General features: G+C 41.0%; 1 protein-coding gene across 3 annotated transcripts in view; it reads left to right on the top strand.

Moving 5' to 3' along the window:
* Positions 1 to 27,418, top strand: part of KNTC1 (kinetochore associated 1) — a 262,047-nt gene that overhangs the window by 52,700 nt on the left and 181,929 nt on the right. For 2 of the 3 annotated variants that reach the window (XM_033954525.1, XM_033954526.1), the window contains exons 13-21: positions 4,746 to 4,844; positions 6,138 to 6,181; positions 6,276 to 6,341; positions 6,424 to 6,499; positions 7,370 to 7,495; positions 7,723 to 7,812; positions 9,929 to 9,994; positions 14,294 to 14,355; positions 18,996 to 19,107. In XM_033954525.1, the coding sequence (XP_033810416.1) occupies positions 4,746 to 4,844; positions 6,138 to 6,181; positions 6,276 to 6,341; positions 6,424 to 6,499; positions 7,370 to 7,495; positions 7,723 to 7,812; positions 9,929 to 9,994; positions 14,294 to 14,355; positions 18,996 to 19,107 (741 nt within the window). The remainder of the gene's footprint in view (positions 1 to 4,745; positions 4,845 to 6,137; positions 6,182 to 6,275; positions 6,342 to 6,423; positions 6,500 to 7,369; positions 7,496 to 7,722; positions 7,813 to 9,928; positions 9,995 to 14,293; positions 14,356 to 18,995; positions 19,108 to 27,418) is intronic. The other variant, XM_033954527.1, reaches the window with a different exon arrangement.

Genomic DNA, 27,418 nt, shown 5'->3' with positions numbered 1-27,418 from the left:
TGGGGAAATCCACTGCTTGTTCTTAGGATAAGCAGCATAAAATCTGTTTTACTACTTGGGATCTAGCTAGCTAGGTACTTGGGACCTGACTAGAGAGTTACGCGGGGACAGAAATCCCACCCGTCCCTGCCAAAGTCTCACCCGTCCCCCCCCCACGTCCCCGTGAGGAATCCCACCCGTCCCCACCCATCCCCGTGAGGAATCCCTCCGTCCACACCCGTCCCCGCGAGGAATCCCCTCCGTCCCCGCCCATCCCTATAAACTTCAGAAATAGTTACTTCATTTAATTATGCTACTGAATTAAAGGCTCTGGTAGAAACCCATTTACAAATAAGCAAAAAGACTTTATTAATTTGGAAATATTAATTGGGAAGAATACATACTTTGCAAATGGGTTTCTACCAGAGCCTCTAATGTTTATAAATTTTTATCAACACAACTAATATACTTTATCCTGAAGCAAAATAAAAAAAAAGAAATATAATTCTTTTCCTACCTTTGTTGCCTGATTTCTGCTTTCCTCATGTTCTCATTCAATTCCTTCCATCCACTGTCTCTCTTCCTTCTGCGTCTTCCATTTACTCTGTTACTGTGCCTCTCCCTTTCTCCCCCCCTTCCAAATTGGTCTGGCACCCATCTTCTTCCCTCCGCTCCCCCCATAGTCTGGCATCTCTGTCTTCTTCCCTGCCAGCGTCTTCTCCCCACTCTCTCTTCTCCATTTCCTTTCAGCGTCCTTCTCCCCCCCATCTTCCCCCATGTCCTGTCAGCGTCCTTCTCCCCCTCTGTCTTCCCCATGTCCTTTCAGTGTCCTTCTCCCCCCTCTGTCTTCCCCATGTCCTTTCAGTGTCCTTCTTCCCCCTCTGTCTCCCCATGTCCTTTCAGCGTCCTTCTCCCACCCCCCGTCTTCCCCATGTCCTGTCAGCGTCCTTCTCCCCCTTCTGTCTTCCACAAATGCTTTCAGGTAGGGAGAAAAGCCGCGCGACTTAGTACATCCAGCCCCGCAGGAACCCCGTGACCCTCGGAGGCGTCCCCACAGGATCCCCGCGACCCTAGGGGGCGTCCCCATAGGATCCCCGTGACCCGAAGGGGGAACCCGCGGGATTCCCGTCATCTCCGTTCCCGTGCAGCTCTCTAGACCTGACCTAACATAACATAAAACATAATATAAAATATATTTATGTACTGCAGTACCTTGATGTTCTATGTGGTTAGCAAAAGATGAAAAACTGAATAATCACAGTGAAAATACAAAACATTAAGCTTAAAAAAACTTTGCAAATAGTTCTTCAACAGTTTCCTAAAATGTTGATAGAAAGTAGAGCTGGCTGTCAAACAGCTAAAATCTTTGTCCCAAATTGCAGCCTGAAATTACAAAAGCTGTTGAAGATATCTTTTGTATGAACAACCTTTAACAGGTGGAAAAGTGAATAAAACATGACTATGCTGTGAACATTTTAATTTTGCAAATATTAAGTGTTTTCAAGACAATGGATTGGCCACTGTTGGAAACAGGATGCTGGGCTTGATGGACCTTCAGTCCGTCTTAGTATGGCAATTCTTATGTTCTCCTTGACCACCTCTCGCCCTTCCTAATGAGGGAATTTGGATCCATCCTCAATTGCCAGTTGGAGCAAGATTAAGGGTGTTCTATTTGGGATGGACCCAAATAACTTCAGAACAGCAGCTGTTAGAAGAAGTCATTTGCAACAGCTATGCTCTGGAGTTCACTCAGCCTCTGTCAGATGCCTTTATTTTGTAACTGTGTAAGGCCTCCTGCAAGACAAAGGCAGTTCACCAGACCCTGCAGAGGTTGATCAAACTCAGGGTCATAGTGCCTGTACCACACGCAGAGGTGGAACTTGGTCAATATTCCATCTATTTTGTGGTGTCCAAAAAGAAGGCTCCTTGGATGTAACTTGGATGCTCCTTGGATGTAACTCAAGGGGATCAACTGAGCATTGCAAGTACCCTCCTTTCATATGGAGACTCTTAAGTCAGTCATCCTGGAGGTTCAACCAAAACAGTTTCTCATGTCACTCAATCTGATACATCCCAATTCGATCTTTTCATCAACAATTTCCTTTGTTTTGTGATTTTAGGAAAGCATTATGATTTTCATGTCTTCCGTTTGGCTTGGCTACAGCTCCTCAAACTTTCTGCAAGGTCACTATAGTGGTTGCCGCTGCATTGCATCAGGAAGAGATTTTGGTACATCCCTATCTGGACAATTGGTTGATTCAAGCAAAATCCCATCAAGAGAGTTTGATGGATATGGACTGCATCGTTCAGCTGCTCCAATCGCTGAGTTGGGTTGTCAATTTTCCCAAGAGCCACCTAGAGCTCACTCAGCATCTGGAGTACCTCAGCATTTGCTTCAACACCAGTTTGGCAAGAGTTTTTCTCCCTCCGGTGCGCATAGCAAAGCTTCAGGATCAAATTTGTTCCCTCTTGCATTCTCTATGTCTCTCAGCACAGGAGTTCCTTCAGTTTTGGGGGTCCATGGCAGCAACATTGGAGGTGGTTCAGTGGACCTGTACCCACATGAGACCCTTACAATATGCTCTTCTAACCAGATGGTCTCTGCAAATTCATCCACTGGAGGCTCAGGTGCCTCTGAGGGGTTTGGCTCGATGCAGTCTTCGGTGGTGGCTGTGTTCCACCAATCTATTCCAGGGCAGGAGTCTCGAGCAGCCACAGTGGATGGTCGTGATGTCGAATGCCAGCCTGTCGGGCTGGGGGGGCACAAGGTCTGGGCCAGTTGGCACAAGGACAGTGATCGCCAGAGGAGTCCACATAGTTCATTGTTTGGAGATGAGAGCAATTCAGTTGACGCTATTGGCTTTTTGCGATCTGATGCTAGACAAGGCAGTTCGAATTCTCTAGGACAATGCGACAATGGTGACATACATGAATTGGCAGGGGGGCACCAAAAGTCATCTGTTGGCATAGGAAACCGCATTGTTGATGGAGTAGGCAGAAGTCCATCTCTAGGATTTATTGGCAGCTCATGTGGCAGGGGTATACAACATTTATTCAGATTACCTCAGTCGACACCTCATAGATCCTGGAGCATGGACCTTGGGGATTAGTGCCTTTGACATCATAGTCAAGACATGAGGTCAGCCGATTCTAAACCTGACAGCGATGTCTCGGTGCCAAGGTTCCTTGTTTTTTCAGTCATTGCGGGACTATCAGGCAGAAGCACTGGTTGCCCTACTGCAACCTTGACCCATTGACAGTTTCCTGTAAGTGCTTCCTTCTTAGCTTCTAATAGGATTCTCCTTTGCATCAGTCATCATGCTGGCCAGGTAGTTCTCATAGCGTCCAATTGCCCACGTCGCCCGTGGTTCAGGGACCAGATTCACCTTTGGGTGGTGCCACCTCTTTGCCTTCCTCTCAGAAAATCTCTCTCGAGGTTCCTTTCACATCTTCGATCTGGCTCCATATTGTCTTACAGCATGGCTCTTGAGAGGTCATGTCTAAGGAAGAATGTTTACTCGGACCATGTTATTTACATCCACTTGGGGTCTTGGAAACTTTCCACTTCTTGGCTTATGTGAGAGTTTGGCATGTGTTTGAGGACTAGTGTAGTAGTTGATCTCTAGTTTCTGTTCGGGCATCTGTCCCGGATTTTTTGGATTTTCTCCAAGAGGGTCTGGAGAAAGATCTCTCCTGGTCTTCCTTGAGGGTCCAAGTAGCAGCCTTGTCTGCTTTCAGAGGTATCATTCAGGGCTGCCGGCTGGTTATTCATCTGTACATTATCCATTTCTTAAGGGTGGTTCACATTCTTCAGCTGCCAACTCATCCACTTCCACTATTGTGCACTGGATTAAGGAGGTTATAGCTTCAGTCTATTTGCTACAGCATAAGTCTTTTCCCACATTGCCACATTTCCCACCAGGGAATAGGCAACTTCATGGGCAGAGTGTGCTTTAGTACCGCCAGTGGACATGTGTAAGCTGATGGTATTGTCCTCTTTGCATTCCTTTATGCATTATTATAGGATGGATGTGCAAGTTCAACAGGACATATCCTTCAGGGCACTGGTGCTGCAGTCAGGCCTAACTGGGTCCCACCCTTAATGGTCACTGATTTGGTACTTCTCATTTATCTGTGCCCATCTGGAGAGATGCTAGAGAAAGTGAAATTTAGACTTACCTGCTAATTTTCTTTCTCTTAGTCCTTCCAGACCTGCACAGAACCCACCCCTGGTTACACTCAGTATTCTAAGAGAAGAGGTGTATTTTTTTGTTGCGGGATATACACTTGTTCATGGTTTTTGTTTCTAACATTTAGGGGGGGAAAAAAAGTTTTAACAAGGGAGTGCTGTTACTATCATGTGCAGTAACATTTGGGCTAGCTGGTGAACCAGGAATGCTGAGAGGACATTTAATGCGGTTTCTTTTAATGGTTTGATACTGCTTTTCTGCTTGTCTAGTTGAAGACTGACTCTAAAGGAAATGGCACAGCCTATTAGTAGCTAACTTAAAAGGCAAGAATTCTCAGTCTCCACTCTCCACCTGCTAGTAAAAGTGCACAACCTATTCATCTGTGCCAGTTTGGAGGGACTGAGAGAAAATTAGCAAGTAAGTCTAATTTCACCTTCCTTCACCTCGACAAAAAACGTTGAGGGAAAAATTTGAGTTTGAATGTAAACCTACAAGTCTGTTCTTAAAAACTCTTAGATAATGAACATTATAAAGAGACCACAGAGTTTTTTACTTTACTTTTTTTTCCCCTCCCAGATGAAAAACCTCTGTGTTTATTCATTACCCACAATGACCTTGCTGTATTCTGTGGAAGTATCGAAAGTTTCTACACTAGTTCAGACTGGAATCAGTACAGTAGGTTTCTATGGGTACACATTCGGAAATTGTGATTTTTGTTCTCTACATTAAGTCATTGATACTGTTTGTCTTATTACACCAATGTGCCTTTGATAGGACAAATGATAAGCAGTACTTAAAAAGCAAGTAAAGATCATAAACTTAGTGTTAATCCAAGTACTGATAAATAAAGTTGAATAAAAATGCCACATGGGTTTAATGGTATAAAATACTGTTTGAACCTTTCAGAGCAAAAACATCCCATGCCCACTTTGCATAATTTCAGCTTTGCATTGATTCATAGTCTCTTTGGCCTAAAAAAATAAAAACCAAACCATGTCCACAGTTAACCAATTCTTTTATGCTCTCACTACTGTCTTCATAGTCTAGAACAAGGATGAGCCATGTCCATGTACTGTGCAAAAAGCAGGCATGCCTACTTTTGCTCTGAAGTAGAGAGTTGCACAGGGACAGAAATCCCACCTATCTCCGCCCGTCCCATCAGGATCCTCTCCATCCCCACCCGTCCCCGCCAGGATCCTATCCATCCCCACCCGTCCCCGTCAGGATCCTCTCCGCCCCCCACCCATCCCCACAAGGAATTACCTCTATTCCCACCCATCCCCATAAAAAGCAGCAATTACTTCTGACGGAATCATCAATTCCACAGTTTCTTTTGCTGTTTTCCTTGTGGAATCTCTTTGGTGGAACCCTTTTTTTGTTTTCTGTTCAGGTAATTAACTTATAAACCCCCTCTTTTACTAAGGCTGACATGTCCATTATATTATATGGGCGAACCCTTCCTCCAAAGCCTTCCATCCCCGTGGGAATCCCGTTGGCTAGAGGGGTGTCCGTGTGGGAGTCCCGTGGGCCAGAGGGAGATCCCCGTGGGAGTCCCGTGGGTTATGGGGGGATTCCCGTGGGATTCCTGCGGGACTCCCGCGATCCCCGTTCCCGTGCAGACCTCTACTCTGAAGGGCTCAATTGTTTTCCTTACAGGCATATTACTCGGTAATATTCTGATCCAGCAAGTAATATATTCCTATTTACAATGACTTTTGTATAGATGTTTCATAAATAAACCTGTCAAGTTGATGATTTAAAGACCTGAATTACACATGACATCAAATAAAACCCAATATTTACTGTATTATAGACTTCTTGCTTGGTTGGTTTGAAAATAAGGATATGTTGACTTGACTCACAAGAAAACTACAGTAGATATTATAAAATCTAGGGTGTACAAAACAGAAAATTTGAGTTGATTTTCTATAGATATATTGTCTCTTATAAGTGCTAATCTTTTGGCAGGATACAATATACCTTCTGGAAGAAAAAGATGAAGATAAAGAAGGGTATGTAATGTATTCTTGCATCCTTTCAGGCTTTGTGCAGTTCTGAAATCTTAACTTAAAAATTTGAATGCGTTACTTCTGGGATTATTTTTAGGTCACAGGAAAGTACATCATCTGTGCTTGTAATGAGATGTTTAACAGAAGCATTACCAGAAAACAGGTATTTATTTTGGAAAAAGGGAATAATAAAATGCTCCTTGTTTGTTTACCTTTCCTTAGAATGCTTGTATTTTTTTTTCTAGATTAAGTCGCTTACTTCACAAGCGCAAATTTGATGATGCTGAGAAATTCGCAGTTCTGTTTAGACTGGATGTTGAGGTAAAATTGATTAGAGGATTTATGAAAAATGGATTATTTAGTTCTGTGATAAGATCAAAACTCTGATAAAGTTTTGATCAACAGAAAGGATGCTGATTACAAAAAACTCCATTCATTTGCTTTGAGGGCTATGGGATTATGATGGGTACAGCAGTAAGGACCTGTCCTCGCCTGTCCTGCCTCCTTTTACCATTAAGCTATTGTTCCAGGTGCAGGAAACGCTTGTTAATACATTCATTATATAAAGAATGGAAGGTTTCAAAAGCTTAATTAAAGATGGAAAGATTAGGTTCTTACCTCAATAATCTTCTTTCTGGTAGACAGACACTCCATTCCTGAACATGCAGGTAGTCAATCCCTTCTCACAAGAATTCTTGTAGGGAGCTTCATTAGCATTCTTTCGCTCTGCCTCCCATCCTTATTGGCTGTCCTCCAATTTCTCAGTTTTTACCAAAGCAGATAGTCAGCCCTGGAGAGGAAACAGAAGAGGGAGGGATATGGGGACACTTCCCAAGAAACCTGTCTGTTCTGTTCATATCATTAAACATATAACAGATAAAAGGGCCTCTCTTATCAATCTGCAGTAGCAAGTGCCTTGTGGCAAATGCAACAAAACCCATTCAATCCCTAAGGGCTTCGGTGCATTTACACTATTCAGCTTGTTAAGAGACCCTAAGTCTTTTTACTTTGTTTTGTTTCATTTCTGTTGGAAGAGATCTCAATGAAGTCATCCTGTATAAGTTAGATACTACAGGACTATGTACTTTCTTTTCAGTTTAATCTATACTTATAGCCTTGCAGTTAAGTCTCCCAAAATAAATCCTGAACAGATGCTTGTAATAATTGCAAAAAATTATTGTTTGTCAATAGCTTGTCTACAAAGTAAAACTGAATGTGGTCTTGGAAAGACTGGCTTCTGCTTCTATAGGAAGTTATGGACAAATTGTTTGGCAAGAGCTGGTGGATGAATCAAAAGCAAACTTACCAAAGATAAAGGTATTCATATCTACTTATGCTGGATGATTAAAATTTGTTTCAGAAAGCCCTTTGGCTGTATATTTTTTGTGACTAAGTGAGAGCGCTGTAAGGATTGGCTTTTGTAGGTAAAGGAAGAAAGGGGAAATAAAAGGGAATAAAGTAGATGTGTTGCAAGGTGCAATAGCCTTTAAAAGGAGAGTGTTTAGAGAGATCTTGATCGTATAACTTTTTTTTCCTTTTATCAGGATGATCACTTTGTGGTGGAATACTGCATAAATGCACCCTGGCCATCATTTGAAACAGCTCAGGAAATGCTAAATTATGCAAGAGGCAGAGTAAGTTCCTTTTGTTTTAAGCGTAGCAAAATTCTGTACTTTAATGAGGTGGTTTTTTACATGTTCTGTGAGCATGTTCAGACATGCTCAGAAAAGTCTGCTCTAGGGAGCAGGTGCGACTGCCTTATACTGCTTGTACACGGAGAAGCTCCTTTTGTTTTAAGCTTAGTAAAGTATTCTAATGAAGTTGTTTTTTAGGTGTTCTATTTACATTGCAATGACTATTCTTAGTTGAGAACTACCTGGTCAATATTCACTGCCACAGTCAGCTTATTATTAAAATGTCAGCTATGGTGGTCAAACATTATTTAGATATTCAATGCCACTGTCCAGGTAATAATAGCTGGTGCTGAATATCTGGCTATGATAAACTGCACTAGAACGTTTCCAAACAGTAGCAATATTTAGGGGTCCTTTTACTAAGGCGCGCTAGTGCATCTTGGCATGTGCTAAATGCTAACGCATGCTAATGCGTCCATTATATCTTATGGATGTGTTTACATGCGTTAGCATTTAGCGTGCGCTAAGACGCACTAGCGCACCTTAGTAAAAGGACCCCTTAGTGTATTATCTGAATAACTTAGGACAAATAAAATGCTGTTTTAAATTATCCGGATAATAGACTGATAAGTTCTGAGACTGCACTGGGTCTCTAAAAAAAATCAAATCAAAAACTACTCCCCACCAAGAATATAATGTTAACATTATTTGACTGGAGTATAGATTCCATCATAAGCAATAATATTTCCTGCTTTTCCTTGTCAATCATTGGATCCATAAAGAGTCCCAAACTGCACCCAGTGAATTCCTTTAAATCTTCAATTCAATTTGCCATCTTTGTTACAAAAGTCCAGGATCTAGTCTATCTAAATCATTAGAAGAAAAATATGTTACCGATATTACTGTGAAACATATACAGATGATGATCTGATGTTCTGTAGTCAGTCAAAATATAATTCTATAAGTTTCTTCCTAACCCATCAGTCAAAAATATAGACTTGGAAGAACATATCTCGTTTGAATAACAATATGTGAGTTTTGTGCTCCAGTTTGAGGACCCCATATAATATTAACATTATATTTTGGTTGGGAACTGGGTTTTTAATTAGCTAGCTAGTTAGTGCATGAGTTCCCACTTTTGAATTTTTTGAGTGTTTGGAGAATATTCTGGTCAGCAACACTTATCCAGGTAGTAGTGCTTTTGACTATTGACCCATACCTTTTTAGAATCCCATTTTCCAGCACTAAACACTTTTATAGGTTAAATTAGAATTCCAGTGGCAGATTCTAGACACCTGTTTTAAGTTGAATAATTGATGCAGGGAGAAAATTTTGTCCTGTAATTTTATTGTGAATGTCAATTGTAACCTGTTCTGAGTTCCCGGGAGAATGGGATAGAAATCTAATCTAAATAAATAAATAAAAGGAGGACAGGTAGCAGAATCCTTCTGCAATACCTATTTAACAAAAGAAGATGTAACTACCATTGGGTACTGCTTGGAAAAATGCCAAAAGAAAATTTTCCTCTCAAATTATAACTGCATTCTAATTCTACACTACATCCTACATTGTCCTTTGCTTTCAGAATAATATATTGGCAGAGTGTCTCTGAGTTTTGTAGGTCCTTTTGAGTGAGTGTGCAAAAAAAATAAAATTTATATGGGGGAGATGAGTGGTGACTATAGCAATAGTTAAAGTATAAAATAGATTGGGTTTATTCTGCACACTCTTAGTGATGGGTAAAAGACGAACAGCAGAAGGTTTTATGTAGTATTTGTTGTAGTTGAAAAATATGTCTCTTCCTATTGGGTTTCAGAATGACTATAAGACACAGTATATCCTACCTTTTGGAGATGGTCATTCTTGTGAAATAGGAGGATCATCCACATTAAAATGTACATGACTGCTATGAAAAGAAGCTGTCATGTTTTGCAGAAATAGATGTGTTTTCTGTCTGCATGATATGTAAACTTGCTGGAGTAGGCTATCAAAGGGATGGAGGATAAAAGCCAGAGTTCAGTGTTGTTTAGTGTTCTTGGGCACGTGCTGTGAAGGCACACTGCCTTAGGGTGTGCAAAATATTATCATTTCTAATGTATTTTAATATCAATTTCAGGTTGAGAAAAAAGAAGACAGAACGATTACCACAACAAGTGATGAGTTTCCATTATCCATAATAGAGGTGATTTATTAAACCAATGCCAGTCTTATTAGAGTTTATTATTTCATTTATTCAATTTGATGTAGTGATTCCTTCAAAAAGCATTAAGACAATATACATCGAAAAAATTTACAGACCATAATAAGCCATCTTGCATAAAAAGCATGATATAAGGCACTGAATTCTAATCTCTCCCACCTTCATCCCAAGCTCAGTACTTATTTGCCTTCTGCTTATTCATCCTTTTACTCTGTGGCTATTAAAACATGATATGATGAATGCTCATGTTCTAGATCAAAAAATGTATGATATTTTGATTTATGTGCCTGATGTTTTTTTAATAATTCAGCAAAAGAGGTGCAGGACACTTAGGAGGGAATTCTGTAAATGGTGTCTAAAAAGATAAGTGCCTATCTCTTGTCACTCACACTTAGGTGCCTACAATGTAGGCCAGGGTTTTAAAAGCCTAAATTATAGGCGCTTAAGTCCTTTAGAGAATCATGCCTAGTGGCGCCTAAGTCCTTCTCTGCTCCTAAACACGCCTACTTTGGAGTTAGGTGCCTATCTTTTCTAGAATCTTGCCTAAGAAGATAGGTACCTATTGCCCATTTAACTTTTATTTTTTTTTTCAGTTAAGAGCTTTTTAAAGCTAATAATTGAAGCCAGTTTACTAATTAACCCCCTTTTACAAAACTGCAGTAGCAGTTTTTAACACAGGCCGGCACAGTAAATGCTCTGCACTGCTCCCGAAACTCATAGAGTGCCTATGAGCGTCGTGAGCAGCGCCAGCCTGCACTAAAAAACGCTATTGCAGTGTTGCAAAAGGGGGAGTAAGTTAGGTGCCTAACGTTAGCCCCCTTAGGGCTTGAGTCTATAAATGGTGCCTAACTTTATAGAATCATGCCTAGCAGTGCCTAGCCATTCCTCTGGTAGGCGCAGGTATATAAGGCCAGGTTTTACCTAATTTACCGGTGCCTAATTACAGTGCCTAGCGATGCCAAAGTCAACCACGCCTATTCTCCGCCGCTAACCACGCCTACTTTTCAGTTAGGCGTTGGAGGGTGCTTCGACTTAGACTTTGCTAGGTGCCACATGGATATCCACACACAATATAAATTGATAATTAAAATAATGTTGTTTTAATCGGTTTTTTAATGGTATGGTTAATTGCCATGTCATTTAAACCAATTAAAAACAATTTAGTTTAATGCTGAACTAAATTAGACATCACTAGGTGTCCATGGTTAGGGCACTCTTTATAGAATCAGGCCCTCATGGCCATATTCTATAAATGGCGCCCTATTTAGGTGCTGTTGGGCGCCTTAATCGCAGCTGCCTAGCGATGCCTAAGTTTAGGATCCGCGCAGAACTTAATTTCTTTAATTGGCATTGTAATTGACCATGCTGGTTTTCAGCCAATCCAAAACATAAATTAAGCAATTTAAGAGTTTGACGCTGACCTTTTATGAAGCCTAGCAACGCCTAAGTGGAGGCGCCGTCCAATGCCTAGGGACACCTAACGACGCCTACGTTAAAAAGTAGGCATGGTTGACATAGTTGTTTTTAGGTGTCCGACATAGGTGCCGCCAAATTAGGCAAGTGAAAAACTGACCTACTGGAGCGATGCCTAGATCTAGGACACCTAGCGACGCCTAAGTCTGTATAGGCATTGCTAGGCATGATTCTATAAACTGCGCTGTTTTTTTGAAAGGCAACTGCAAAAAGTGGCGCCATCTATAGAATCTGGCCCTTAGGGCTGGATTCTATAAACGACACCGGTATTGGTGAAGGGAATGGAGGGAGAGATGTGGCATGGTGCTGGAGAGGGGTGATAGAAGGAGAAATGTTGGGCATGGGACTGGTGGGCTGGGGCGAAAGATGAGAAAGGGATAAATGCTGGACCATGGTAGGAGGAACCAATGGACAGCAACAGAAGAATTTGCAGAGGACGGGAAAGCGGAAAAAAGAAACTGGGACCAACTTGATGGAAAAATAAGTCTCCAGACAACAAAGGTAAAAAACGGTATTGACTAAAATATGTTAGCTTTGGGACATGTATATAGTGTCTTTGTATTGTGTTCAAAAGAAAAGGAAATGCATTTCTGGTTTTATTTCTACAGTGTAGTTGAAGTATTTGCTGACCCCTGGCTGTGGCTGTGGCCTGGTGGTGATCCCCAAGCAATGCGAGCAGAGGACCTCTTCTAGAGATAGCCAGAACTCCCCTCCACCAAGCACAGCAACCGCTGGCAGCATCCATGAGCCACTGAGGTGCCAGCATCTGTGACTCAGGGACACTACTGCTGCCTGCCAAGCTTGGCAAAAGGGAGCACCGGCCACCTTCAGAGGAAGTCCTCAGCTGACATAGCTTGGGGGTCCTCATCAGCTGAGTATTTATATTTTATATTTACATTAGAGGCTCTAGTAGAAACCCATTTACAAAGTATGTATTCTTCCCAATTAATATTTCCAAATTAATAAACTGTCTTTGCTTATTTGTAAATGGGTCTCTACCAGAGCCTTTAATTCAGTAGCATAATTAAATGAAATAACTATTTCTAAAGTTTATAGGGACAGGTGGGGACGGAGAGGATTCTTCGCGGGGACGGGTGGGGACGGAGGGATTCTTCGCGGGGACGGGTGGGGACGGAGGAATTCCTCACGGGGACGGGTGGGATTTGGACGGGGACGGGTGGGATTTCTGTCCCCGTGCAACTCTCTAATACAAACATCTATTTACGAGAAGCCACCTGACAGATGCAGTTACCTACATAGTCCCAGCTTGCACATTTCACATTCAAAAAAGTCTGTTATGCACAGCTAAACCACACAATACCATGGTATCTGCTCTGACTTAAGAGACAGTGATAAACACCTAAAAAATCCTGACTGAATCCTTCAAACAAAAAAGCTACAACCCTAAAATAATCTCCGAGAATATTGCCTCTACCCTTCAAACCCTGGAAAACCATATTGCAGTACAAAGAAAAGAAAACCAAAGAGCGAGTACCTCTTGTAGTGATATACAATCCAGAACTGTAAAAACTGAGAAGAACAAAGATCTACAGACATTACTCCAGGAAGATGAATTACTGAAAGAGAGAATTCCCAGATCACCAGTTCTGTCCTTCGGACAACCCTCGAATGTGAAGCAAAAGTTAGTAGAAGAGCAAACTCCCAAAAGAAACTGAAAAAGAAAAGAATGAAACACGTCCTTACAATATACTATGCAGCAAACTGTGCCAACACATATAATAAAATCCCAAAGTCACTCACATGGGAAAAATATTCAACATTAGGGAATCCTACACAAACTTATCTCCAAATGTAGTGTATTTTATTCAGTACAAAATTTGTGAAGACGGATGCTATTTTGGAGAGACAGGCCAAATGCTTAAGAGAAGAATCAACCTGCACAGACACTATAAATACCACAAAGCTAAGCACTGTGGGAGAGCACTTTGTAAGACCAGGGCACTGCATCAATGACTTTTATGGTGAGAATACCAAAAGGACATTTTATGTTGAAACATTTTTTATTGATGACAAAAATAACGTACAATGCTGCCCAACCGGGCTACACAATCAAAGAACAGTGATCAAAGTCATCAAACATTTTCATCAATAAGAACATAAGCAATGCCTCCGCTGGGTCAGACCTGAGGTCCATCTCCAAACTCCCCCCCTTCCCCCCTGATTGCTCCAAAAGTACTGAAACCAGGTAGATAACAATGCGGGCAAATCTCCCAGTTCCGGGGACAAAAATCCTTAGCTGCCCCGAACCCTACCCTGACCAGTACTACCCAAGATCAAGTTGGCCCACGAATGGCCTGACCAACAGAAGAACCCACAAAGAATGTGGTGCCACAGGAATCCCTCAATCAAAGTGAACCAAGAAACTAAGAGCCACAAAGCAACTGAACTCCCCCCAACCCCCCATCCGCATTAGAAACTCTCTAAAACTGGTGGTGATCAAGATATAAGAAGCAACTAAAGGTCAAAAGGAGCAAACAGTCCAGGAATGTAAGATCTTTGAAGTTAAAATGAAATATATTGGCACCCACCAGACAGGACTTAACAGAGATCCCCCTAACTTTCCCGGTGAGATTCATTTGCCAACATTTTGTTCATTTCTGATCTGAAGAAGATGGTATTGCCTTCAAATGTTAATCAAAAATGTATTGCATTTTGTCCAATAAATAAGGGGTTGTTTTTTTTGTTCTGTTTTAATTCTATTTGTTGCCAACAAAAAAATGATAATCTAATTTTCCTGAAAATACTGCAAAAATGATAGTTTAAGTGTTATTCTTTCTGTTCATACAGGTACTACGAGCTCAAGCACGACTAACTACGTTTTATGGAGCATTTGGACCAGAAAAATTTAGGTTGCACTAAACACTTTTTAGTTACCGTATTTTTTTGCAATATAAGACACACCCTAGATTTAGAGGAGGAAACAAGAAAAAAAACATTCTAAACCAAATTGTGTACTAATATATACCAGGCTCTGCACCCAGCCCCCTTACTTCCTGCCAGGCTCTGCACCCAACCCCACACTCCTTGCCAGGCTCTGCACCCTGTCCCCCCTCCCCACCAGGCTCTGCATCCAGCCCCCTTTCCTGCCAGGCTCTGAACCCAGCCCCCTTCCCTCCCTGCCCTACCAGGCTATGTAACCAGCCCCTCTCACTGCCAGGTTCTGTGCCCTGTCCCCCCTCTGGTGGTAGGTCAGGACAGTCTAAGTGGTAGTAAGGTCTAAGTGGCAGGCAGTACCAGCCTCCCCCCCCAGGCACTTTTAAATTCTGGTGGTCTACAGTGTATCAGCAGGAGTGAGCTTTCTGCGCTCCTGCCCCTCCCTCTATGGACGGCTGCCTCTTCATTATGTTGGGGCCAGCAACACACAATACAGGAGTGAGCTTTTCACACACCAGCCTGGGCCCACGCCGCTTCCTGAATGGCTGCCATCAGTTCTCACTGGGCTCGCAAGAACTGTTGGCAGCCATTCAGGGAGCGGTGCAGGGCCAAGCTGAAGCACAAAAAGCTCACTCCTGCCTTGTGCGCCGCTGGCCCCAACATAATGAGGAGGCAGCCGTCCAGCGAGGGAGGGGCAGGAGCACAGAAAGCTCGCTCCTGCTGATACACTGCTGGACCACCAGAATTTAAAGGTAAGGGGGTGGGGAGGGGTGGGTTATAGTCACTCCATAAGATGCACTTTTATTTCCACCCACTTTTGGGGGGGGGAAAAAGTGTGTCTTATGGAGTGAAAAATATAGTATATTTTAAGTACCAAATCATAGGTACTGATTCAATAGAAAAACTCACTATACAAGGGAATGAGGCTGAACTTTGTTTATTGATTTTTGAGGTTAATTTTATAAAAGGTCACCTAAGAAAGACACTTGTATTTTTACAAAATACCAACACCAAACCTGCAGAAATGGTGGTTAAAAGGAGGTCATAAACACACCTACTTGGGAGCTAATATAATTGTACACATTATGGGGCTCATAATCAAAAGAGAGAAATGTCCAAAAACCGGCCTAAGTCAGCACTTTGCGATCATCAGTCAAAAATGTCCAAGTGCCGATAATAAAACTGGGTTTTAGATGTATTTAAAAATGACCTAGGCCTTCACAGTGCTGCTGAACAACCATAGCTAAATGGGGCGTTTCAGGAGGAGTGTCGAGGACGGGATTTGGGTGGGATGTGGGCAGGCTTAAACTTAGTCGTATTGTATGTATAACCAAAAGTTATACAGCACAGCATAGATGGAACTTGGACGTTGTGACTTAGACCATTTAAAACATGGTCTAAGTCACAAAAACCTACCTAAAGTCACCAGATAAGCACTGCAGACACAAACTACAGACCCCTACACACTACCCCAGTGATCACCGACCACCCCACCCCTATAAAAATATTAATCACAACTTGAAAATTGTGCCTCCAGAACATCATCACCTGGCAGCCTGGCATAGGAAAGCCAAGTTGTGCTGCACAGAGGCATCTTAAGTCATCTTGGGGGTGAGTTAGGGACCCATGGCGAGGAGGACCCATGCCCATAAGCCCCTGTAATCACTGCATTGATATTGAAACATGTGCACTCCCCTATACACCCCCAAAACCCTTTTGTACTGGCATATAAGTGGCTTCTGTAGCCATATGGGCTATTGGGGTAGTAGATAAGTGGGTCTAGGGGATTCTGGAGGTGGTTTGGGGGGCTCACCATGACCTATAAGGGAGCTGTAGTGAGATGATGACATGGCACCCTTTTTGTGACATTCACAGCAGTGCCCTGAAAGGTACCCCACTATTTAGGTAACTTGTCTGGGTGTTCAGTCCATCACTTTGCAGACCCCTCCCATGTCCAACAGGGCTTGTTCTAGGTGTTTTTGACTTGGACGAAAAGTTGGATGAAAATGTGGTATAAAGATGAACGATTTAGCAGCTTGGACGATAAGATTGGCAGGACATGTACTTAGACAATTTTCAAAACGGAGAATAATTATGGACGTATTTTTTGAAAATGTTTCTTAAGCTGGTTTTTACTTTGGATGACTTAGACGTTCCTTTCGATTATTCCCCTCCATGTATTTAAAAAAATGCATATAAATTGTAAACATGCCCAAACTCCATCTCCAAACATGCCTGTGCACATTCTTATCACACATACTTTTACAGGGGTTGGGGGCAACAGCATTTTACAAATGTATGCTGAAATAGACTCATGAAAAAGCCTTTAAAAATACCCCTTTAAAATCTTGCTTCTCCTGGTACAGCATATGATGGCAGTTGATAAATTATACTTTAGGTCCTGAATGTTATATGCTAGTTACAATATACAGTAGTACCTTGGATTACGAGCATAATCTGTTCCAGGAGCATGCTCATAATCCAAAATGCTTGTTTATCAAAGCGAGTTTCCCCATAGGAAATAATGGAAACTCGCTTTGATGTGTTCCCCCCCCCCCCGAGAACCGGCATTGCTTCCCTCGAAGGCCCCCCCCTGTGATCAGGCACCCCCCCTGCGATCCGGCACCCCCCCTGCCTCGAACCGGCATTCCCCCCGACACGATCCGACCCCCCCCCCCCCGACACGATTGGGCACCCCCCGACACGATCCGACATCCCCCCCCCCCGACACAATTGGGCACACACACACACCCCCCGCCGCTTCTTACCCTCATCTGGGCACTCTAGAAGATCAGACTCCTCGTCTGCTGGGCCTTGAGCATGCTCAGATGCTCAAGGCCCAGCAGACGAGGGCCGATCTTCAAGAGTGCCCAGATGAGGGTAAGAAGCGGCGGGGGGGGGTGCCCAATTGTGTCGGGGGGGGGTCGGATCGTGGCGGGGGGTATCGGTTCGAGGCAGGGGGGGGGTGCTCGTAAATCGAGCCATGCTCAGTTTCCGAGGCACCGATTTTGCAAATGTTTTGCTCGTCTTGCAAAACACTCGCAAACCGGTGCACTCGTAAACCGAGGTACCACTGTATATCTTTTGGATGAACAGAAATCTTCCTCCATAGCACCTTCTTATTAATTTTATTAATTTCAGCATTTATACAGATCCTTTCAATATAAGTGACTACCTAAGGCAATGGGGAAATAAAGGAGTCCTTTTACTAAAGCTTAGCACTCGCTAACAGACTTTAGTATGTGCTAAATGTTCCATATCCTACTTTATACCTATGGGCTACATGGCACTAAGGGCTCCTTTTACTAAGCTGCGCTAGCAGTTTTAGCGCACGCTGCATTGTCCCGCACACTAGACGCTAACGCCACTATTGAGCTAGCATTAGTTTTTACGCATAGCATGGGGGTTAGCACGTGCTAATCTACAGTGCGCGCTAAAAACACTAGCGCACCTTAGTAAAAGGAGCCCTTAGGCTCATGTACTATAAATAGTGCCATAAGTTAGGCACCTAACTTAATCAGTAAAACCAATTTAAAAAGTTAAAAAATCTTTTTTTAAAAATGTAGGCACCTTCATAGCATCTACAGAGGCACCTTAAAATGCCTATGGTCGGAACAGACGTGGTTAACGCCAGAAATGACCTTAGACATTTTAAGGCACCTTCATAGATGTGATTCTTGTAAATGGTAGGCTCCGGAAATGTAGGCCTTTAAAACACTGGCCTATATTTCCGGCGCCTATCTTTGATAAAAGTTGCAATTCTGTAAATGGTGCAGTTGCATAATTGACACACAATCAGAGGCTGCTTTTCAGACGGCCGCCGAAAATGGTGCCATTAACAGAATCTGGGTCTTAGTGCATGCTAAGCTTTAGTAAAAGGGCTCCAAAGTGACTTCCCTGAGCTACAATAAGTATATTATACAGAATATAGCAATAGAAATTTACATTCGTTTTTGTGACTTTTTAAAATCGTATTTTTTTTTCCTTCCATTTTTTAAAGTTTAGTTAATTAGCTTTTGTTAATTAGCTGGTTTTTGTTATAGTTTTTTGTGGTTCTCAGCATTTCAGTTGATACCTGAAATCTGCTCAGATTCCATAAAGAACAAAGCAGAATAAGACCCAGAATAGAATAGAACCCAAGTCTTCTGGTTCCTGGTCCATTCTTTATTTCTTTCTTCTCAACTGGAATTTGCCTTTGTTGGGATATAGTGCTGTAACTTTCCATTTGCAGCTGCATAGACTATACCCTCTCAATCCAGCCCAGGCATCCCATTAAGTCTTCAATTTGATTTTAATGAACTTAACTGCCTTCAAATCCCGGTTATGTTAATGTAGACTCTGGCCAATAGTTGACATTGGTGAATAATTGCTGAAATTTCTTTACTTGGGGTTGTAGATGCTGCCTTTGCAACATTTCCTATCCTTGGCCTATGACTTTTCTGCACGTTAATATATACAACACTGCTACTAAACCATCAGGCCTTCCCACACAACCCTTTGTTATAATCAGTAGGCTACCTCTTTCCTTCTAAAATGTAATTTTTTATTGTCCTGCTACCCCAGAAGTATATCTAATGATTCTTTTTTCGTTTTGGTCTTCTCATGTCAACTTTAGTGGAATTGCTTGGACAGAATTCTTGAACAATGATGATGTCTTCAGAGACATCCTGTTACAGCTAGAAGACATGAATTTACGTTGTGCACAGTATCTTTGGCTTAGACATCAGGTATAAGAATGTGGCGTTATTTAGTTTCAAAGTCTTGTTCTTCCATCTAACTTTAATTGTCAGGTTTATGTTCTATATTGGATTAAGAATCCTAACCAAGGTCATCTGAGCTAAAAAGTAAATGAGCAATTGTGTGTGAATGCCATTATTTCACCAACACTGATTTGCTTCTTCCAAGTACTGCAACTGCAACCTAATAAAGAGCATTGGAAATAGTTCCTGAGTTAGTTGCAAATCTGTAGCTTGTCAGTTGTGGTTGACATTTAATCGTAAAATAAATGAGAAATCATAGAACATTAAATATTTGGTGCCATCTCTTTAAACACTATGGTACCCTTTTGAGATATGACTGATGAGCTCTGTATTGTCGTTGGGTATGGCCTCCCCTAATTGGTGGTCCCTAATTTAATAAAAATAAACTATTTACAGCTGGTGATCTGGAGTGTATTTTTTTTTAAGAAGAAGCTTTACATAAGGCTCCTCTTACTTAGCTATGATAAGTACTAGTGTGTGCTTATTGCAGCTTAAAAGGGCTTACCATGGGATGTGCTACACAGCCATTAAAAGCAAATTATCATATCAGCATTTAACACCATAAGTTTCCTAGTTGGTAAGGGCTCATCTGGTAATCCTGCACTAATCAATAAGCTGTTATGTAGACCCCCCTAACTGATTGATGCAGACACGCCTGCTCAACCCCCAAAAATGTATTTTTAGTGCACGATTAGTGCACATTTGGGACTTAGTACAGGATGCCGAGTGCTTTCTGCCATAAACCCTTTTAAGTATAGTATGATGATACATGCTAAATTAGAAAAAATGGAAAATGCTATCAGAGTTAAAAATCTTCGCCTGTTAAATTTTCCAATCACACATTACCTTTCTCCGATGGAGCTCTTGAGAATGTATTTGAGGGAGATATTACATTATACTAAAGTGGAGACCTTTGAGGTTGATAACCTATATTACATCTCAAGAGACTCCAAGGAAAAGGTAGATGAAGGTGGAATGGATAGAATAGTGTTACCTGATAGTTTGAATGTATCACAGTTTTTGGAGTCATCTAAAGACATAATTGATAAACGAGCAACTCTTCTCATGACCTTTAAGACAGAGCTTGAAAAACAAGATATTTTGAAGTTATATTTCCTGAAAAAACAAGAGATGTTTTGTGGTCAACGGGTGATAATTTTTCCAGATGTCTCTAGACAAACTCAGTTCAAGAGGAAACAGTTCCTTCAGCTAAAGCCCAAGGTTTTGGCAGTCGGAGCTACTTTCTTTTTGAAATTCCCATGTAAATGCTTGATTTAATGGAAGTGATAAATATGTGTTTTTTGATCCAGCCCAGGTGGAAGATTTTATTAAAGAGAAACCTTTGCTGAAAGTTTAATTTCTAATATTGAGTTTACTTTTGGAGGATGATGTATCTATATAATAAAACCGTAAGCGGCGCATGCGCAGTCTTATCAGCGTGCTTCCGTGATCCGTATGTCCGTGGCCGCCAAGACTGCAGCATGCCCCGCTCTTTCTACGGCCCCACGCGGCACTTCACTACATTTTCGCCACAGCGGTTTGCCAAGATAGGGGAAGCTGAACAGCTCACTCCCGCCTCTGCTCGACTTCCTGTTCAGAACCCCCCCCCCCCCAAACAACCGCATAGGAAAAACTCACTCCCTGCTCTCCTGCCACGGCGGTTTCTCCACATAGGGAAAAACTCAATCAATGCTTCCTCTACTCGGCACGGCGCTTTACAAAAGGTTGCCTCCCCCTGCCGTATGTCCGTGGCCGCCAAGACTGCAGCATGCCCCGCTCTTTCTACGGCCCCACGCGGCACTTCACTACATTTTCGCAAGAGCGGTTTGCCCAGATAGGGGAAGCTGAACAGCTCAATCACGCCTCTGCTCTACTTCCTGTTCAAACCCCCCCCCCCCCAAACAAACGCAAAGGAAAAACTCACTCCCTGCTCTCCTGCCACGGCGTTTGCTTCCTCTACTCGGCACGGCGCTTTACCCGGTTGCCTCCCCCTGCCGCTCTGAATACCTGACCGGCTAACTTTAAACCCGCGGCTGCAGCTGCTTTGAAGACCTGGCCTGGCCGCCTAACTTTAAAACCACGAGCTAAACAGGTATGTAGTTCTTCCTTTCACCTAAACAAAGCCCATGCAAGTTTGCATATAAAACTCCCGTCGGGGTAATAGCATGCGCGTTCGGTTGTCAAAGCTATTTCCCTCGAGCTAATAGCATGCGTGTTCCAAGGTTGTCAAAGCAATTTTCCGCATGCGCACGTTCGCATAACAACGAGTGTTCAGTGCCGGTTTAACCTACACAATTCACTCTGTGCCAATTTACGACTTTTAAACATTTACTCTGTGAGAATTTACTTTTTAGTACTTTCTCTGTGCAACTTTGAAGTTACTCTCTTCAACTTTCCTGATAAAGAAAAAAAAGGTAGGTGGAAGAAGCTCCATATTCTCACCAAAGCCCCCTGACTTCTCCACACATTACATTACTCTAACATCCCTCTGAGATCTCCACACACACACACACATAAGGACAGGGGGTTAGAGAAATACATACAGCAGCCAATAAGACAGACAGTCAGCAAAACAATAAACAATCATACAGCTATCAAAATACACACAAACAAAGGCTAAAGAGACAGAAAGCAAAAAAATATAAACATACAGCGACCAATGACACAGACCAAAATAAGTAACACACACAGACAGCGATCAAGCACATAGAAAGACAAACAGTTGGCAGTGAAAGACTGAAAAAAAATTACAAAACATACATTGCCCAAGGACAAATACAGGAACCCCCCCCCCCCCACATACAGTGACCAAGGAGTTAGACTGTAAAAAAATATATATACAGACATACAGCAACCAAACACACAGACAGACAGCGAACAAGTACATACACAGGGAAAAAAGTAACCAAACAGCAACCAAGTGAGATAAACAGATAGACAACGGTTAAGGAGATAGTCAGCAAAAAAAAAAAAAATACAGTGGGCAAGGACACAGAGAACAATAAAATACTGACAATCAAACAACAGCGACCAAGGACATACACAGACAGACAGTGTGCAAGGAGACATAGAGCAAAAAATACAAAAAAACCATACAGTGGACAAGGCAAAATAAATAAAATAACCACAAGACACATACAGCGATCAATGAGACACACAGCAAAAAAATACATACAGGCAGCAAAAAAAGAGACAGACCAAATTAAACAAAGGCGTATAAACAGCAATCAAGGAGATAGACAGATAGACAGTGGGCAGCAAGACAGACAGCTAAAAAAATATAGACAATCAAATAACAGGCAAGGAGACAAAAAGTGGACAATGAGAAATACATATATCAACATACAGAAGCCAATGAGACAAACAAATAACAAAATAAATAAATCAAAATAGACAGTAACCAAGGACACAAACAGACAGAGGCCAAGGAGACAGACAGACAAAAAAAAAACCAAAAAAACATACAGCGACCAAGGAGAGAGATAGACAGTGGCCAAGGAGACACCCAGGGAAAAAAAACCACACACAAACAGGGAGACACACATACACAAAGAAAGGAAGCAGAGAAAGAAAGACAGACTTACACAAATAAATAAATTTATCAATGTCTAAGTCTACACATCTCTTCTAGCACCTGCTGATATTTGTGTGTGGCTGTTTCCTACATCTCACTAAGAAGCCTACGGCGGTGTGCGTGTGGCATTTTTTATATCGCTACAAAGAGCCTGCATTGGACCCTGTCAGAGCTGATTCACAAAAACGGATACTTCTCAGATAAGCCAAAACCTTTTGTTTCTGGGAAGCAATTAGTAAACAGAGTGTGCTGAGAAGGGGAATAGGCAACAATCTTGCTTTGCTTTTAGGGGAGGGGTGTGTTTGGTAAGGAACGGGGTGTGCTTGGTTGGGATAGGTAGTGATCTTGCTTTGGTTTCAGGGGAAAGGTGTTGTTGGAAGGGGCCTAAAAAAATAGTTCAAAAAATTAAAAAACCTACACAATCATTGCCAACAATCAGTGTACCAAAACCAACCACTGCCACAGTTAGCCTATACAACCATTGTGAGCACTCATTGTGCAACAAAAAACCAATTAGTGGATCAAAAAAAATCAATAGCAACAACATTCCATTACTACAATCATCGCATTAAACAAACATAATTAAAATAACATTCTCAAAAATTAATACAACATGCTTAAAAAAAGACATCTACAGGAAGAACACTCAATTCAACAGGTAGAATTAAAGAGGAGAAAGGCAGAAAGAGAAAAACAAAGACGAAAAAATAAAACTGTGCAACAACAGGAAGATGAACGAAAAAAAAATGCAGCACAAAAAAAAAAAAAAAGAGCAACTCTAACTCTAGAAGAAAAACTATCACTGCGTCAGAAACTTGCAAAAACACAACATCAAAGACGATCACGTATATCTATTGAAGAAAAAAAAAAAGAACGTCAGAAAAACACAGAACAAAAAAGAAATAAAATAGCCAGTCTGTCTCCGAAACAACAGCAATCACTGCGTATAAAACATGCCAAAATAGAAAAACAAAAACGAACAATTATATCTATAGAAAAAAAAAAAAACCAACGTCTAAAAGACACAGAAAGAAAAAGAACTAAAATATCAACTCTAACTCCAGAAGAACATCAATTACTGCGTCATAAACATGCCAAAACAGAAAAAAAAAGGCGAAAAAATATATTTATTGCACAACAACAAAAAAAACCCCAAATATCTACTACAGCAACACTGACTTCAGAAGAACAACAATCACAAAGTCAGCAACAAAACAACCTATACAAACCCATTATAAAACATATCTCACATAAAAAAAAAACCCATATAAAACATACAATGACCGCAATACAACCAATTGCACTTATAAACGACATGCAAAATATTTATGAAAAAAACATTCAAACACACACATGTGGATATTTAGATCACATCTGCAACTTTTGTAATGCTAAACATTTTGAAGCAGAAAGACCTTCAGATTTAAAATTTTCACAGTGTTGCTCAAAGGGAAAAGTATATCTTCCTCAAATTACTACCAATCCTTTCATCCAGCAACTCATGACCAGGCAACATCATTATAGTAAAAATTTTTTTGAAAATATACGCTCTATAAATAGTGCCCTAGCATTTGCCTCCATGGGAGCAAACATTACTCCACCTCCTGGCCATGGCCCATACTGTTTCCGCATACATGGTTCCATTTGTCACAGAATAGGCACACTGCATCCACAAGAGGGACAAAACAGACAATATGCACAATTATATATTTTAGATCCCTCAGAAGCTGCACAACAGAGAATGCACATTTCACAAAACTCAGGAATAAACCCAGAACTTATGCACACACTAAGCACACTTATGTCACAATACAATCCATTTGCAGAGGCCTGTAAAATGTTGCAACAGGTTGAAAAAGAATATGAAGATGATACCATCACAACAGGCAATGTTACTAAGGAGGTCACTATGACAATAGTACAAGATCGTAAAAATGATCAAAGACGCTATAACGCACCAACACATAATGAAGTTGCATTTATTTTTCAAAATAATGATGGAGAACCACCACTTGAACGAGATCTCCTTATACACTGCAAACCAAATGCCGACAACCCAACACAAAGGATAACACAAAAAATTAGTGTCCTTGATCCTAATCTGGAACCCATGGTTTACCCATTACTCTTCCCATATGGGGATCAAAGCTGGGGCATTGACATACCTTTGCAGCACAGACCACAAGCCTTAGTAGGCTTAACAAATCAATCTCGAAATCCTAGAGTTAGGGTAACACAAATGCAATATTATGGGTATCGTCTTTCCATCAGAGATGAATTTAATCCCTTCTTACATGCTGGCCGACTTACACAACAATATATTGTAGATGCATATGTCAAAACTGAAGCTAACAGACTAAATTACGCACGCCAAAATCAACTAAAATTAAGAGTAGAAAAATACTCAGGATTAATGGACTATTTAATTAATGAAGCCAACGATGCAGGCCTAATTCCTGGAAAAACTTACATTTTACCTTCCTCATTTACAGGTAGCCCCAGAAACATGCTACAAAATTATCAAGATGCAATGGCAATTGTCAGAAAATATGGCAAGCCTGATCTTTTCATTACAATGACGTGCAACCCAAAATGGGAAGAAATTGTTAAAAACTTACACTATGGTCAAACTGCTGATGCACGCCCAGATTTAGTTTCAAGAGTATTTCACATAAAACTAAAAGCACTGATCAATGATATCTTTAAAAAAAAAATTTTTGGCACAACAAAAGCCTTTGTATATGTGATTGAATTTCAAAAAAGGGGATTACCACATGCACATATACTACTCATTCTTAAAGATGAAAATAAACCTAAAACAGAAGAACTTATAGACAAAATTGTATCTGCAGAAATTCCAAATATAACCAACAATCCTCACTTATATGCAATTGTAACAAAACATATGATTCATGGACCATGTGGCGTACACAATCTTAATTCTCCATGTATGACAAATGGCAAATGCACTAAGGATTACCCAAAACCATTTCAACATCAAACTATTGCAAATATTAATGGTTATCCCAAATACAGAAGACAAAACACAGGCCAAATTTCAAATTTTAATGGCAAGACAATTGATAATAGTTGGGTTGTACCATATAATCCATATCTAGCCCTAAAGTACAATTGCCACATTAATGTTGAAGTCTGTGCTTCTGTGAAAAGCATCAAATACCTCTTTAAATATGTATACAAAGGTCATGATTGTGCAAATGTTGTCATTCAAGAACACGGTAGTTTAAATCATGATGAAATTAAAACTTTTATTAATTCAAGATATGTGAGTGCTCCAGAAGCAGCATGGCGTTTGAATGGATTTGAAATGCATTATCAATCACATACCATACACAGATTAGCAGTACATCTTCCAGACGAACAAAGTATATTTTTCAACCCAAATAATATTTCTGCCGCAGCACAGATAGCTTCACAACGCAATACTCAGTTGACAGCTTGGTTCAAACTAAATCAAGACCATGAAGAAGCAAGGACTATATTATACCCAGACATTCCTTCACACTATGTCTTTGACTCTGACCATTGCACTTGGAAATTACGTCAACGGGGTGCTGAAAAAGTTATTGGACGCGTGTATTCTGTGAACTTACTATCTGATCCAGAACGCTACTCTCTGCGACTACTATTGCTCAATGTTTCAGGTGCACAATCCTTTGAACATCTGAGAACAGTAAATGGAAATATCTACCCCACTTTCCAAGAGGCTGCAAAACATAGAGGCCTGATTAACGATGATAAAGTGTGGGACAGCACTCTGGAAGATGCAGTGCAATACAGCATGCCTAAACAACTAAGGGAATTATTTGCATACATCTGCATATTTGCTTCCCTACAAAATATGAATGAGCTTTTCCTAAAATATGAACAATACCTTATTGAAGATTTAGTACAAACACATATCACTCACAATAATGAATGCACTCTATGTCGTAACATAGCACTCAAACACATATCCAACGTTTTAATACTCCATGGAAAAAAATGTGAAGATTTTGAATTACCATACACACTACAAAATACTAACATACTAACAAATAACTACGACCAAAACTTTGAAAAACAAACAGCTGAACAAATGATTACAACCTTAAACTTAGAACAAAAAACAGCTTTACAAGAAATATTGTCAGCAACCAAAAATAACAAACTCTCCCACCGTTGTTTCTTCCTAGATGGCCCAGGAGGTAGTGGTAAAACCTACCTTTACACAACACTTCTCTGTACATTTCGTGCTCAAGGTAACATTGCACTTCCTGTAGCTTCAACAGGTATAGCAGCAAATCTTCTTAAGGGTGGGAGAACATATCACTCCCAGTTCAAATTACCCGTACCTATACTTGAAAACTCAATATCAAATATGCGTATAAATTCAAATGATGCTGACAATTTAAGATCTGCTAAACTAATCATTTGGGACGAATGTACTATGGCCCCCTCTATAGCTCTTACAGTGGTTGACAAACTACTACAAGAAATAATGGATAACAATAAACCCTTTGGAGGAAAAGTTCTCTTACTTGGTGGAGATTTCCGTCAAACACTTCCTGTGGTGCCTCATGGAGACAGGACAAAAATTTTAGAAGCATGTATAAAGAATAACAACCTCTGGCCAAAATTCAGAGTCCTAAGCCTTAAAAACAATATTCGATCAATAGACACAGATTTCAGCATTTGGCTTAT

This window comes from Geotrypetes seraphini, chromosome 8 (genome assembly GCF_902459505.1).
Source record: "Geotrypetes seraphini chromosome 8, aGeoSer1.1, whole genome shotgun sequence".
Taxonomy (NCBI): domain Eukaryota; kingdom Metazoa; phylum Chordata; class Amphibia; order Gymnophiona; family Dermophiidae; genus Geotrypetes; species Geotrypetes seraphini.
The sequence above is the reverse complement of the archived record's forward strand: the minus strand, read 5'-3'. Positions and strand labels throughout refer to the sequence as shown.